The following is a 16,037-nucleotide window of genomic DNA, read 5'->3' on the forward strand; positions in this document are numbered from 1 at the left end:
GTTCTGTATGGTGCTGAGCATTTGGGCCTGATCTTGATACTTATGCACATGAATAATCCTATTGACTTCGGTGGGACAGCTCATGTGCTTAAAGTGCTTCATTGGATCACGGCTGAGTGCTCAGCACCTTGCAGGATCGAGTCCTAAACTGAACTGGGGAAATCTTTAACAAGACCCAGTGGCAAGGGGCTACAACTAGTGGGCTTTTTGTTTGTTCGTTTGTTTCTGAAAGGGGCTCAGCTTTGGAGAGAGCTGAGTTAGCATGTCCATGTGTTTCTTACATAATAGAAACAAGCCTTGTTTCCCACCACCCCAGTTCAAAAGGGAGAAGTGAACAGCACGTTTAAGCCCCTGCCATTCACTTTTATAACATAACTGCAGAGACTGGGGAAAGAAAGATCAGTGTCATCATTTCCCATTATTATAGAAACAAAAATCAAGCCATGTTTTATTTATTTTTCCTGTAAAACAATACAGTTTCCCCGCCCCTCCCTATGAGTAAAATAAGCATTGTTTTAAGTAGTAAAGTACAATTATAAAGTGTGTTTGGGCAGGGGGAGGGGAACGCGTTAAGAACTGCAGCTGGGCTGTCTCTCACAGTAAAACAGCGCAGATTCCAAGCATGAAGATTAGATGACTGAGAATAGCTGCAAGGAAATCACAAAGAGTAAGGTAAGTTCTCAGCTGAAACCTTCAGATGTCTTACATTAAATTTTGTTTAGGTTCTTGTTCTGTGCCCATCACCTTGGCATCTGAGCTCCCTAAAGTGACGCGGTCAGTGTGTTAGGCTTAATATTTCGATTTTGAAATGTGTTTTAAAAATCCAACCAGGAAGAGAAATGTTTTTGTGGTATTTTTTGTAAGTTAGGGAAAATGTGGGTTTGTTTCTGCATTTGAACATTCTTCTGCAGTGATGGAAACCCCCAAACACAGCGGCATAGAGCTCGTGCATGAAAATACAAGTGAAACTAATACTAGACAGAAAGGGCAACTGCCCCGTCTAGTTTCACTGTCCAAGGAACCTCAAGTGCCAAAAAAGGAAACAAACCACATAAATGTTGCAAAATAAAAATTGATGTTGAAAATTCTTTCTTCTGTAGGAACTCTATTTGCTCTGAGTAGATTTACAAGTTTTTAAAGAAGCATATGAGATCGATATGGACTGTTGCTTTCTGGGATGGACATTTTTGGTGTCTTATTTTGCTCTTTACCTGGGAAGTTGTAGTAACTGGATAAACCTCCGCCTGTATAATATTAGAAAAGAGAACAATTGGATGGCATCGTTTAAAGGAAGGCAAAATCCAGCAGTGTGATTAGGAGGAACAGAACAGATAACATGCAGGAAGTATGTCACAGTTTGCCAAGTATGTTCTCTCATGGCTTTAACAACTCCGCTGTGAACTTCATGCTGAACACGACTAATTCTCTTCCTGTCTCCAGGGCCTCATTCTCCTTTTGCTTATATTGAGGTAAGTGCGCACAGGAACAAGAGCACTGAAGTGGGTGAAGTTACACCAGGGTAAGTGAGAGGAGAATTCTCATTTACTTTAAAGGCTTCTTTATACCACTCAGGTAGCATAAAGGGGCTGTAAAGTTAGTGTTGATTTAATTGCCACCTTGGGGTAAAGGGCCACTAGTGAAAATGAGAATTAGTTCCATAGTGTTCAAAGAATCTGCACCAAAAGACTTGCACATGAGGGCTGGATCCTACAGTCCTAAGAGTGCTAACTTTTGGGCCCTCCTCTAGGGAGAAGTAGGCACAGGTGGACAGACGTGATGGGTTTGAGCTACATTTATGTGTGTGTGTGTAGGGGAGGGAGGATATTGCTGAGAGGACCGGCCAATGGATCCACAGTTGTGCAGATCCACCAGCCAAAGAGGCTTATTCATAGAAACACTTGCAGCACAGCTTCACTGGCACCCAGCAGACTTAGGGGAGAATTCCCCGCTCCTTCACCACCACAGTGGACCATCCCTGCATGCAGCCCCTTAACCCAGGCTGCACGTGTATTTCAGGATTATAGTTGCTGAACTCTATGGTCGCTTTATCTATGGAGGGACTTTGGAACTGGTCCTTCTACAGCAATTGTAGCAAAATTCTATCCTTCCAAGTAATTACCCAAGTTTAAAGATTGTTATTTAACTGCTGCTAATCTTTTCCATTCTCTGTCTAGGGACAAATTTATATGGAAGCAGTACCTCTCCCTCTTACTGTCAGCCCTGCCCAGAGAATGACTCACTGTTCCCCTATGTGACACTTTGTAAGAGAGAGAAACTCTTTTCCAGATAGAAAACATCCACACTTACTGTGCACTGCAAATTCCGCCGCTAGAACTCCTCCAGTTTGTTCGGTGCGTCGTTTTCGTTTTTCACATGGCTCAAAAGAAGACAATCATTTATTTTTAAAAAGAAACCCTGCAGTTTTACTGAAATCTCAGCCAGTCCTTGTATTTTGCATTTTAAATGGAAACCCAACAGACTCCAACAGGGCCATCCCTAGATATTTTGGTGCCCCCTATGCAGCCTCCCCCTATGGAGCCCCCCCAACCCCTGCTGCAGTCCCCCAGGATGTAGCTTAGGGTAGAGGTGGAGTGGGGGCGGGGCAAGGGCTTTGGGGAAGAGGTGGAGTGGGGGCGGGGCTGGGGCAGAGCAGGGGTGGGGGCTTTGGCAAAGAGGTGGAGTGGGGGGGGCTGGGGCGGAGCAGGGCTGGGGGCTTTGGGGAAGAGGTGGAGTGGCGGCAGGGACTGGGGCTTTGGGGAAGATGCAGAACAAGGGCGGGGACAACTTTCCTGGCTGGCTCGGCCGGCCGAGGGATCAGGCTGGCCAGTGGAACAGCATGCAGCTGCATAGGGCATCAAATTTCCTGGTGCCCTATGCAGCTGCGTGTTTGCATATGGGTAGGGACAGCCCTGGACTCCAATTACTAGCTCCTTGCATCACTCCTGAGAGGGGCAGAGCAGGACCAACGCTCACTTTTCAAAGAGAATCCCTGTTCCATATTTTCTGAGAATCCCGGAGTGGATTTAAATGGGCCATAGGCAGCAGTCCTTAAAAAATGGCCTTCAAATTAATTTGCTGCTGCTCTAAGGTGCTGAAATGACAACTGCCATCAAGACCCATGTCTTGTATCTAACCACAGGCTTGGCCAACCTGCCCTTTCCACAATAGCTTAGAATAAGCCTCGCTAGAGGGGGAAAGCAGGGTTGATCCCCATGTGTTCAATCCTTGGCTGCTCTCTAAGGTGATCGTTGAGGATACTGCTATGGTTATTGCCAGCTGAGATTCCCATCCACTGGGGAGTGGACCACCAAATTCATTCCTCATAGACCACCAAATATGTAGCATAATGCCTTCTGTCACTGTTGGTCTTGCACTACAGCCTGAGTCATCTTGCCTATTCCTGGCCCTTCCAGATCGCATAACTTGTTTATTTTTACACAAGCTGCACATGGTAACTTTGGTTTCCAGAAAAATACATTGCTTGTAACCCCAGAGCCACCACCGGCACTCAAGACAGGCTGCAGGGCTTCCTGGTCAGAATGGGCTTCACCAGCTGTTAGACTCCTGGAGCTCTTTGTGTCTGCCAATGAAACAATCCCCATTGTACACCCTCAGGTCAGCTGCAGAAGATTTGTGGCAGGTGAACCCTGATAACAGGAATACTTGGATGTACTGAAACCACCAGCTTGGTTCTCTGTCAGATTCCATTCCAGGCCCAGGGATTCATAGAATCATAGAAGATTAGGGTTGGAAGGGACCTCAGGTGGTCATCTAGTACAACCCCCTGCTCAAAGCAGGACCAATCCCCAACTAAATCATCCCAGGCAGGGCTTTGTCAAGCCTGACCTTAAAAGCCTCCCTAGGTAACCCATTCCAGTGCTTCACCACCCTCCTAGTGAAAAAGTTTTTCCTAATATCCTACCTAAACCTCCCTCCTGCAACTTGAGACCATTACTCCTTGTTCTGTCATCTGTACCTCGAAAACAGTCTATCCATCCTCTTTGGAACCCCCTTTCAGGTAGTTAAGCAGCACATCTTCTCTTCTGCGAACTAACACGTTCCGCTCAGCCTCTCCTCATAAGCTTGTGCTTGTCCTTAATCATTTTTGTTGCCCTCGCACGAGACTCTTTCCCATTTTTCCGTCCTTCTTCGATGTGGACCCAAAATGGACACAATACTCAAGATAGGTCACCAGTGCGAATAGAGCGGAATGATTACGTCCTTCGATCTGTGCAACCTTACTCTATATCCAAAATGCGTTTAGCCTTCTTGCAACAGGCAACTGTTGCTTCATATCCCGTTCTCATCCCACTATCTGTCCACTGTACTAGGTCCTTTTCTGCAGACTGCACTAGTTACTCGTCCTGTCTGTAAGCAGTGCATGGATTCTTCCATCCTAAGTGTCAGGACCGATGTCCTGGTGACCTCTGAGATTGGCTTTGGCCCAATCTCTATTTGTCTAGGTCCCTCTATATCCTATCTACCTCCCTACTATCTACCACTCTCCCGTTAGTGTTATCAGCAACTTGCTGAGGTGCAGTCGCACGCCAACCTCCAGATCCATTATGAAGATATTAGAACAAACCAGCCCAGGACCCCCTTGGGCATCGCTTAAAACGCTGCCAACTGACATGGAGCCGTGATCACTACCCATTGAGCCCGATGATCTAGCCAGCTTTCTATCCATCTTATAGTCCATTCATCCAGCCCATACTTCTTTAACTTGCTGGCAAGAATACTGTGGGAGACCATAACAAAAGCTTTGCTAAAGCCATCCACAGAGCCACTTCTCTCATCACAGAAGGCAATTAGGTTAGTCAGGCATGACTTGCCCTTGGTGAGTCCATTCAAGGAGCTTTGTTTGCTTTATTTTCATAAATGATTGTGTTTACTTCTGGCTCCGTGTGATGATAAGTGGGACATCCAGGAGGACTGGTAGGAGACTGTTTCCTGGCCTTAGTTACATGTCATGGGTCAGGGCTACAAAAGTTTCATAGAGCTGGTTGGAAAAAACAGTGAACATTTTTTGAAAAACACGTGTGATTTTTGTTTTCTTTTACTGTTTCTTTCAAAATTCTGGAAAAAAATACTATAAAATCTTTCACTGAACTTTTTCCATAACCTGTCTCCCACCCACCCCCAAACTGAATTTGCACCAAAACCTTTAACCAAACTTGAAATGCAGACATCAGCCTACCCAATACAGGGACAGTGTGTGTTGTCTGCCGTGGCTGCTCTGACAAGTGCATTGCTTTGGCTCCCTCTAGTGGACAGAACATGACCATGAAGAAATTTCTCTTGAGAGCGAAGAAACAGATCAGACCCCCAGATTCCAAACCCTTAACTGGGGGCTGACGACCTTGGATCTGAATTTTTAGCTTAGGCCCATCTCTAATTCTTAGCGGAAGGACTTACCAGAGGGCAGGAAAACTTTTCACTGTCACATACATGTGTCTCACAGTGCAGCCAGACTTTGGACAGTTTGGGGATGTTTTGGAACCGGAAAGCATTGAACTGGAAGGTGGCCCGGCTGTTTTTCCCATTCTCGTGCACTAAGATAGAGTTGTCCGTCGCACACCTAGATTGCACATTGAAAAGCATCATAAGAACAGAAACAGCTGCAAGGCCTAACGGCCCTAGATATTTGATGCTCTGCTTTTTTAGCTTTCTCCGAATGGCAGTATCAGGATACTCCCTTTTGACTGAGTCTGGAGTGAGACAGGCATTCATAATGCTCTGCTTGAGCCCATCTTGATAGTCATTCTGCTCTTAGCTGCACCATTATGACATGTAGGGGAATACATGGGTTGCTTGGGTGTCAGTGAAAGCAGAATGTGATCCCCTCCATACAGCTTCTTCATGCAACCTTCTTACTTTTGGCATCCTTGGATGATTTTACAAACATTGGAGGGACAACATAGTCCTCTAGGTAACAAACTATTACCTATTAATCTGTCCTGGACTGTGTGCCTCAATACCATAACTCCTAGGCCGCTACTCAAACCACAAGACCAGTCCCTCTTGTGCACACTTTGTATGACCGTAGACCCTAATATCATGCTTTGCCAACCAGAACAAACATGACCTAAAAACACCCAACTTAATATTCATGTAATCCATCCAAGTAACACATCGTTTGGCCTCACTCATGCAATTACCTACCCTTTTGTGATCAGTGCCCACTGGATCTGGTAGAAATACTCAGATGAAGGTGTTGCCCAGCAGTTGTTCAGAACCACTTTAAACCTGAGAGGAAACCAACCAATACGCCGACATCAGCAACAAACTATCTGTCAGCAACAGTTCCGGGTTGTAAATCAATGTGTTTCATACCTGTTACTTAACCCCTTGGCTTCCACTCCAGCAAATACATCTGAACCAATTTCTGAGGTTTCAACGACAAAGGGAGCTTCTTTTTTACTTGAAAACTTGGCATTCTTTGAGAGAAAGAGGCAGCGTGCATTAATAACACCACCAAAGCAAAGACGTGATTATGTAATAAAGCCAAGCACAGAAAAGTGGAGTTCAGAAGTCTGGATTCCCCTGCTCGGGGGTGCTCTGATATGGGATCAGACATGATTAGCTTTACATGTCACTATATACATCCATCTTTGCTAACAGCATTTCCCCCATAATGTCAGATCACAACAGTCACTGACATGATTAAGGCTTAAATTGCCAAGTTGAGTTGCAGGATGGCTCAGGAAACCATCTTCCTTTTGTCAGGAAAGGGGCTAGCTGGCTACTTTATGTTTTTGTCCAGCAAGAAAGAAGAGGCTTCTGCAAAAGACAGACTGAGTGTGTTTTGCTGAACTGACAAGGTTTGCATGCTCACGTCCATAGGACCCTGAGCCTCACAGCTTTTCATTGCACTGTAGCAAAACAAAGCGAGTAAGAGACTGAAACTGTGTAAACAAAAGAAGTGTGGTGTACAATTCAAAGTGCTATCTGTCTGGTTAGATAGATAGATACACAGCCCCAAAGCTCTACAGAGCCATCTTTCATCTGTTTCTTCCCTCACTTTGTTTTCTAACTTTCTCATTCTCTAGCACTTTTCTCTCACATTCCTCTGGACAAAAAAAGCCTTGAGACATTACAGCTGTCCCTTGTAGCCATAGCTTTGAAATACCCAATAGGCTGCCTGTATTGAACTTAAACCTAAAGACTGTACCTAGGCTAACAACCATGGGATGGTCCGTGACATTAAGACTCTACACTGGTTTATAATTGCTTAGCCTTGTTGCTCCAGTGTGATCTGCCCAGGAGCAGCCGGAAGAATTCTGAGTCAGGCAAAATCCCTCTTGCAGCGAACCACTGAAATGCGCACTCCTGCCCCTCCTGTCAAGTACACTCATTCCACCACATCTGCTGCATTGGCCTCCTCCCAGTAGCAACCTATTGACATGGGTTTTTTTTGTAAAACAGCAGGTGCTTTCTGTTTGGAGGGCTCTGGCACATTCCTGAGGGTTTAAGACTTGGAAGGGAAAATGTAGGACTCCATGCTGCCCTCTGCTGGGAGAAAGCAGAATTTTCTACAGCCTTTTTTACAACACAAGGTAATAATAAATAATAGGAGACATGCTTATCTCCTAGAACTGGAAGGGACCTTTAAAAGTCATCAAATCTAGCCCCCTGCCTTCACTAGCAGGACCAAATACTGATTTTTGCCCCTGATCCCTAAGTGCCCCCCTCAAGGATTGAATTCACAACCGTGCATTTAGCAGGCCAATGCTCAAACCACTGAGCTATCCTCCCCCCTTTAATGTTTAGCATCCTGAACACACTGGAGAACGTATTTGTTATCTTTGGCCTGAGGTGATTAACATATTTGAAGGCATGAGACAGCCATAAGCCTAACTCAACATGTTTTAAGATGCCAGCATGGATACTACAACATTCTCTGCCAAGAAACAGAAGGAACCTCTACGTAATGCTGAAGCTACAAGTGGGCTCAGCATCGTTAATCCTAACCCTGCAATGAGCTGCACTTGTGAAGTTGGTTTTCCTGACCTCTATCACTTGACATTGATTTTTCTATTCGTTTCTTCCCCCGGTTTGTTTATTTCATTATGACTTTCATAGGTGCCCACACCAAATTGTGCAGGTTAAAAAGGTTTATGTGGGCATATTGTTACTGAGTCTGTGTGCACAAAGAGCCATTTGGGCAATCAAAGTAGTTGCATGCAAATGGTTATAAAATTCAAGCCCCTTATACTTTTTAGTTTCATTCTGAGCCATTTGGCATCACCATGAGAGAGATTAGCAGAGGTGGGAGGATCCATTTAGTGATAAAACAATATTATGCCCCAAACTGAAGCTGTTTGAATAGTACAAAGAACAGAGCTGATTGCAAAACAATTTCCATCTTTCAAAACATTTTGATATTATGATCTTTTCTTTTCATCTCCAATTGGGGTAAAAATGAAGTATCAAAGCTTTTCAATGAAAAGTTCCCCCAAATTTTTTTTTTGAAATGTTCTGTTTCAATCCAATGTAATGTTTCATTTTCTTTCTACTCAGTGTTAATCTATGAGCTGCTGCAGTGCCCCCATGGGGATTGTAGCTGTGGGTCCCTCATTCCATTATTCTTCCCTATGGGCCTTCTGCTCTGTATAGAGTGTGTCCCCCCAAACTATAAGCTAGTCTAACCCTGCTATATGATGCACTACAATAGCTGTAAGAACCTGCCATGCTAGAACCTGGGGGTTCTGGGTCACTGAAGCCATTGCATCACCACACGAGGCTTAGGAGGATCCTGTGATGCTGGTAGAGTAACCAGATGTCCCAATTTTATAGGGACAGTCCCAATTTTGGGGTCTTTTTCTAATATAGGCTCCTATTACCCCTCGCCCCCTTCCTGATTTTTCACATTTGCTGTCTGGTCACCCTAGATGCTGGGCTCAGTAGGAGGTAACGCCCAGCAGGACTTGAGTGGCAGCTCCTCACAGCCCACTGACTGTCTGGCACCAGTACTTAAACCAGGAAGTCATTACACGGAGCTGTCTAAGAAACAACATAGACTGCCTGCCTGCCTCTGCTTCAGACCCTCTGTGTTAGAGACCCGAGATTCCAGCTTCTGTCTCCTGACACCTGTCTTCTGCTTTGCCTTCTGGCCTGTCTTGGACTCTGGCTTTCTGGGACCCGACCAGGCCTGACTCCCGCTCTGACCACTAAGTCTGACCACTCTGGTTGTGACAGTAGCTCAGCAATGAGGAGAAAAGAAACTGGACTGTCTCATGAGAGAATGAGTCTGGCTTGGAAGCTGGGCCCACTTGGGCAAATGGGGGCATGAGTGACCTGGAACTACAACTCCCGTGAGGCACCGTGGCAGCTATTTTGGAGCTGGTGGAAAGTTCCACCAAAACTGAGCTTTTTTCCCATGCTCTAAAGATAAAATGTTTTGTTTGGAATATTTTGAGCAGCCCTAATGAAGTAGTGATTCACTTATGTTTTGCCAATACATGTCATGAGTTAGCTGCACACTTATTCATAGTGGTCATTATTTGTGGTCTGTGAGCACTCTTGTAGGACTATTGGCTGTTTGTGACTCCTCCTTGGAACCTCAAGAAATTTAGTTCAAATAATTAACTTGGTTAAAGAACAGACTGGAAATACCTTGTTCATTCTCCATCATTTGTTGTTCTCTCATCATTCAGCCAGGAACTAGCAACAGTACTGTGGTACTTAACAGATCAGTCACATACCACAAATAACGAACATAAGCGGGGACCAATGCCTTTGGTTGTCGGTTCCCTAAAGCCAGCGGGGATGGGGAAGATTCCACTGTTACCCTAAATCCAGTACGTATAGGGGAAGATTCCATCTATCCAAGCCCTGCAGAGGATCCATATGCAAAGTCTCCCCATAGCCTGGCCTCAGGATTTGGCTCCATGTCATTACTAGTCATTAGTGTTGCGTTTCATTCATGCAAAATCTAGGCTACTGGGTTACCCTCCACTTACCCTGTGATTTGATGGAAATAGATTATGGGTTAGTTGCTGCTCTGTCAATACAGACAGACCCTCCACCCCCTGAAAAGGTGGTAGAACTTTAAAAGAAAATCTTGCTGGCATGGGGCAAACATTGGAAATCAAATCCAGTGTGAACTAAAGATCTCAGGGGAACACTAAACAGCCAGCTCATCAGAGAACAGGTAAGCAAATTTCAGGAGGAATGAAAACGGCTTCTATATTTAGTGAGACTGGAGGATAGCAGCAGTGGCTGTGGATTCACACTGTTCTTTGTTTAGGCTAGAAGCAAAGTTTGGCTGTTTCTTCTGACACCAATCAAATCTGTAACCATGCAAGAGAGAAACACACTTCTAGTCAGTGAAATCTATGCCACAAAGGGACATTACGTATTTTAGAAATGGTATATGAGCTATTCTGTTCCATCTAGATTGATCCTTATTAATTTATTAGAAATAAGGCCCCCCTACAAATCCCATGTTAATTAGCTGCTACATAGTGACAGTGTGCTCAGTACCGTACAAAACAGAGGCTATGTGCTCCTTTTCCCATGGCTCTTATGGCTGGATTCCCTTCTCACGGATGCTGGGCGAAATATGGAACAGCTCCCATGAAGTGAGTGAACTCACCCCAGTGTGCAGGCGCTGACAGACTAAATACTGGATGACAAGGAGCACTTACAGAGTAGAAGTTGAGGGATAATTGACTTTCAAATGAACCGGAGCTCCCATTCTTCACATGGACTGTCGCCACTCTAGAAAATTGAGAAAATTTTGTATGACTGCAACATATGCTATTGATAATGGAGCCAGCCCCGTGCTGAAAACGGGGGAGTCCGTTCCTCCTGGTGGAGTTACCTTTGGTCAAAGGCAGCCTGGCTGACCAAGTAGTTCGCATGGTAAGTGCAGGTGAATGAATAATTCACAGGCTGGCTCTTCACAATTACCGAGCTGTCGTTGGAGACAATGGAGTTGTAGAAGTGATAGATAGGGTTTTTAAACTGCAGTCGGGGGGACAAAGAGAGAAATGCTGGCAGTGAAAATTGGATGCAAACTGGGACCTCTGCCCGACGTTTGAAACAGGAAAAGGCAGTTCTCATGTCATAAATGATCAGCAGAACAGTCTGTTCTGGTTCTTCATGCATTTGTGTTACATTAGAACCTTGAGGCCCCATTTGCCGAGAGCTGGACACACAAGTAATGAAAACTGTAATGTTAGCACATGCACACAGAGATGAATAGCACATGGACCTAACCCCAGGGAGCAGGACCGTCTGGCTGCTCACATAAATGTCAGTGATCCATAATGTTGAAAAGCGTTAGAGCCTTTGACAAATTGTCAGAGTTTATATCCTGTCTGCCTCAGTTATATATATGCACATATAGCCTAATCCAAAGAACATTAATGGTCATGGGAATCTTTCCACTGACTTCAGTGGGCTTTGGAATGGGCCCAGGCTGTACAAAGTAGCTGCCAACTCTTGGGAAGTGAATTTTTGCCCATGATGTACTTACCTCTGATTGAGTTCCACAGTAGGACTTGTTTTGGGGGGATAAATCTGGAATTGTGAATTGGTAATATCCCGAATCATGAACTCCATTGTAGCAAACGCCTCCAAGAGCCAACTGATTAACCTCCCATCCATAGGGACATTCGGGAATTTTTGTAATGATGGTTTTAGGATAGCAATACACCAAAATGATGTCTAAAAGGAAAAAAAATACAGGTATTCTAAGTTGCATTTTCCTGCTGAGATTGATCTAGATCTGAACTTTGTGGGTAGTGTTTGCATCTGGAGTTTACATTTGGACCTGCCTTTACCTCAAACTAGACTAAGGATCTGATTCAGGACCACTGAGGTCAATGGAAGTTTATCTACTAACTTTAGAGGAAGCCTGTTTGAGGCCTATGGGAATTTGGCATTTGAATCCCATTGGATTTATATCTATTGGGATTTGCCTGACTAAACCCCTTTAGGTGTCTTTGAAAATCCAATCCACTAGCCTAAATCTATAGAGCAAACCATCTTAACCTAAATTTTTTGTGTGAAATTCTGTCCCCATTGGAGTCTGGGGGAGTTTTGTCTTTGACTTCAGAGGGGGCAGAATTTCACCCTTTGTGTAAATGTTATTAAAATTAGAACAGCTAATCAAAGAACAAAGAAAAAATGAAGTGAAATCATACTATAATGAAATTGGTCAGATTAGAGTATGTTAATATTGTGGGCCCAGATCTTTAGCTGATGTCAATTAGCATATCACCATTGACTTCACTGGAAATAATCTGGGTAAGTGTGTTTGTTGTCTTCAGTAGACCTACATCTATTCATAGCAGCTTTAGATCCAGGCCATACCAGTACTAAAAGTTTGTATATTACCCATCGCTCTAGATACAGTGCCAATGTAAACATAACTCTCACAATTTTCAAGCCAAAATGCAGTGCGCAAAAGATGAAACAAACAGACCAACCTTTTTAATAATGATCAGTACAGAGACATGAACATGAACTTGAACATGAAGATGAAGTACAGATATTACACATCACAGCTATAGGGTTGCTTACTTGGTCTTGCGGGGATTGTGTGTCTTATTTACACAGAATCAGGTTGCATGAATTTGAATATATAAAAAATAAAAGCAGCCTAAACACTGCTGGGCTGAAAATTAATAAGACTGCCAGTTACAGAAACAAAATATTCTTAAAAAAACCCCAAACCAAAGAACACAACTGCTTATGGGATACACAGGGCGTGATCCTGAATTCACTGAATATCTACCGGCTTTGCTTTGAGTTGTAGGTGCTCAAGGAAGACAGGATTGAGAATGTAGTTGTGGAGACATTAATAATTTCCAGTTTTTTAAAATCAATGAACTTTCAAAACTCCCAGCCTGATCCTCTCTGTAAATGCGCTCTGATCCTGCACCCACACAAGTAACTCTGCACACATTAGTAGACCTACTGTGGGACTACTCACATGAGTAAAGCTCCTTACTCATGAGCATCTGTTAAAATTCATCAATAGCTCATGGAAATGATTCCTGCTGATCCATTTTGACACAAACACCGTGGACATGCAGATAAAGCAATACTTTATATTCTAAGGGCTCCTGGATGAATTTCTAATACATGTTCTCTAATTTTTGAAAGTTGCAAGCCAAGGTCCCAGTCCTGCACTTAATCAGTTGGGCTCCCAGGCAGAATTCAGTGTAGGATCAGAAAGTTACTTCCCTTCCTCCAATACATACCCTGGTTATATATGTTAGGTTTCCAACCCTACAAACCCTTAGGCATGCCAGTAGCCCAATGGAGTCAATGAAACTACTCACATGAGTAACGCTTGCTTATGTGGCAAGGTGCAGGATGTAGCCCTTGATATGCTTTATATTCATTTCTATTTTCAGGGTTGTTTTAGGTCCTGATCCTGCAGATATGCATACATACTTAACTTTATGCACTGTGACTGCGTCTTAGTTTGTTTTCTGTGCTAGCTGAGACTAAACTCAGACCAATAAAAACGGTGCCAGAATTAAAAACTTGAAAGCCTATAATTTAAATCCCTCAAGACAGATATTTCATTGCTACCTAACCAGAAACGCTTTGGCTTCTTTTAACTGTGAAAGAAGATCTTATTTAGAAAAATAAATCAAAGTTATTTTACCTGCTTTATTTGGACTGCAAGGGGCTGCAAAGGCTTGAACCAAGATGTCCAGCAGATAAAGAGCAACAATCACCATTTCTTCCAAGGGGCCGAGAATACACTGGTAACAAAAGCAGAGTTTGTCTTTTAGAATGCTGTTGGGTCTTAACGCATTTTTTTAAAATGTTGATTTTTTTTTAAAAAGAGAAAATGTCTATGAAATTTTCCATTAATTGCAATCATAGAATTGTAGATGTGGTTTCACATACTCCTTAGTCACTGTTGGAAAAATCATTTTGTAATATTGATACGTCATCCAGCTTGATTGCAATTGCCGCTCAGAACTATTTACTGAGCACTTCTGCCTCTTTGGCATCATTATTCAGAATTTTAGCATCTGAGTCTAGTAATGGATCTGTACCACTGCTAGCATTTTTTGTTTTTTTCTTTTGGTTCCTATAAAAGTCACAGAACAAAAGAGCTACAAATATGAATTAATTGAAATTAGACAATGAATATGAAGGAAAAAAGATGAGCAGGAAAAAAATCAAGCAAGAAAATAAGAAGAAAGGAGAAGAGCTAATTGGAAGGAGGAAGAAGTGTAGAGGTGAGTAAACATACATACTTTACTTAGCCAACCAGAGAAACTATTCTCATATTCAGTCCGGCTGTTTGTTATCCTGCAATATATATCCCACTTTCTCATGCAAAGCTGTTGAGAGAACAATGTGATTTCTCCTTTAATATTAGCCTTTGAGTTTGCAAAATAGCAATATGAATTAATAGTATTAAGAGTTCAGCCACCTGCAAGCTGCTCTGCCCCAATGCAGGAACGTCCCAGCACAGAGCAGCTTGCAGGATCAAATACTTGCATTTTTCCACACTAGGCACTTTTTAGGTAATTCCTCTAGCTTACACAGATCGCTCAGCAGACAGAAATAACAAGTAGCATTTAGCCAATAATGCGCTCTGATAGAGAAACGATTTTTTCCTTGGAATTAGTATTTTCAACACAAAAACATTTTCAATCAATCAGCCTGTTTTTCTAATAATATATAAACTGTTTAAACTGTATATCCAAGTGGCAATTCCTTTTTTAAAAAATCACATGCACCTATAAGAAGTTAAGGAATATAATACCTACAAGACAAGAACAGACAGAGGATTCAGGTGTTCATTCTCCCTGTTTTATTCTGCTAGCTGTGTATCTACTTTTCCCAGGATGTCCTTCTTTCAAATGACTCCAGCTGGCGTTATCGTCACTTTATATAGGCCATCTTGTGAAAGGGATCCATCTTTGGTTAAAGCTCAATCAAGCAGTAGTATCCAATAGGGCAGGATGGTCAAAGAGAATTGTACAAAGTAACTGAATGGAAAGTTCAGTTCCCCTGCTCTAGATTAGACATTACTAATGCTATCTGAATGAGGTTTAAACATATTTATTACGGTCTTCAAACAGAGTTCTGCTAACAGTATCAAAGTTGCACCAAATTTGTTTTACATCTTATCTTGGAAGATAGTATGCAGATTTTTATTTATTGGCAGAAAGCCAGTTGTCTGCTGACTGAAACCTGCTTACTTAAAAGATACTGAATGACCATTGGGGGAGAATGTCAAACAGGCACAAGGTAACTATGTGTCAGGAAGCAGGGCCTGCAGCAGACTCACTCTCCAGGCAATCTAATAAGTGCAGCTAGCCTTTAGCAGGCTGCCTGATTCGCTCCATCACCTGGCTGGTTGGACGGATCAGCAGACTGGCTCTTCAGACCAGCTGCAGCAGCAGTTCACTGGCTGCTCAAAGCTTTTGCCCACAGTTATGATAGGTCCTGTGCCTGCTTGGTCCCAGGACCACCCAGAGGATTCTGGGGGCTTGGGGCAAAGCGAGGGAGCTGTGGCGTTTATACTCACCCAGCAGTGGTCCGGGTCTTTGGCGGCACTTTGGCGGTGGGGGACCCTTCAGTCGCTCTGCCTCTTCGGCAGCACTGAAGGGCCCCCCCGCCGCCAAAATGTCACCGAAGACTCAGACTGCCACTAGGCCAGGGCTTGCTGGGCATTTCGGTGGCAGAGGGCCCTTCAGTCGCTCTGCGTCTTCAGCAGCACTGAAGGCCCCCCCGCCGCCGAAATGCCGGCTGAAGTCCCGGACTGTCACCGGGCCAGGGCTTGGGGGGCAAATTGCCTCACTTGCCCCCCCCTCCCCCCGGGCAGCCCTGCTTGGTCCAGCCCTGCTTTTGCCTTACCTGGTCTAACCATTGGGTCTGATTCCTGACCTCTGACTTTGGATCCAACCCTTGGCTCTGGTATCTGGCTGCTGAATTTACTTCCAACCTTGGGCTCTGCCTCTGTCAGTGATCCTTGGCTTGGGCACCTCTCTGCCCTGACCACTAGGCATGACTGCCCACATCCTGGTCACGGATGCTACATGCCCAACTCT

General features: G+C 43.9%; 1 protein-coding gene across 1 annotated transcript; it reads right to left on the minus strand.

Moving 5' to 3' along the window:
• Positions 1-594: 594 nt before the first annotated feature.
• On the minus strand, positions 595-13,703 carry TECTB (tectorin beta). Its single transcript, XM_032793584.2, has 10 exons — positions 13,628-13,703; positions 11,483-11,673; positions 10,826-10,968; positions 10,650-10,722; positions 6,334-6,437; positions 6,163-6,246; positions 5,416-5,578; positions 2,308-2,377; positions 1,212-1,244; positions 595-647 (listed from the first exon to the last, which is right to left on the minus strand). The coding sequence occupies exons 1-10, from the start codon at positions 13,701-13,703 to the stop codon at positions 595-597; spliced, it is 990 nt and encodes a 329-aa protein (XP_032649475.1).
• Positions 13,704-16,037: the final 2,334 nt, after the last annotated feature.

Source organism: Chelonoidis abingdonii, chromosome 15, assembly GCF_003597395.2.
Source record: "Chelonoidis abingdonii isolate Lonesome George chromosome 15, CheloAbing_2.0, whole genome shotgun sequence".
Classification (NCBI taxonomy): Eukaryota; Metazoa; Chordata; order Testudines; family Testudinidae; genus Chelonoidis; species Chelonoidis abingdonii.

Excerpts from the sequence above, each read along its gene's own strand:
- TECTB (XM_032793584.2), bottom strand. The coding sequence starts at position 13,703 with ATGGTGATTGTTGCTCTTTATCTGCTGGACATCTTGGTTCAAGCCTTT. Across the intron at positions 10,969-11,482 it reads ACTGTGGAACTCAATCAGAG|TTTAAAAACCCTATCTATCA; the intron begins GTAAGTACATCA and ends CCCCGACTGCAG. Across the intron at positions 5,579-6,162 it reads TGGGCACTGATCACAAAAGG|GTGTGCGACGGACAACTCTA; the intron begins GTAGGTAATTGC and ends TGTGCAATCTAG.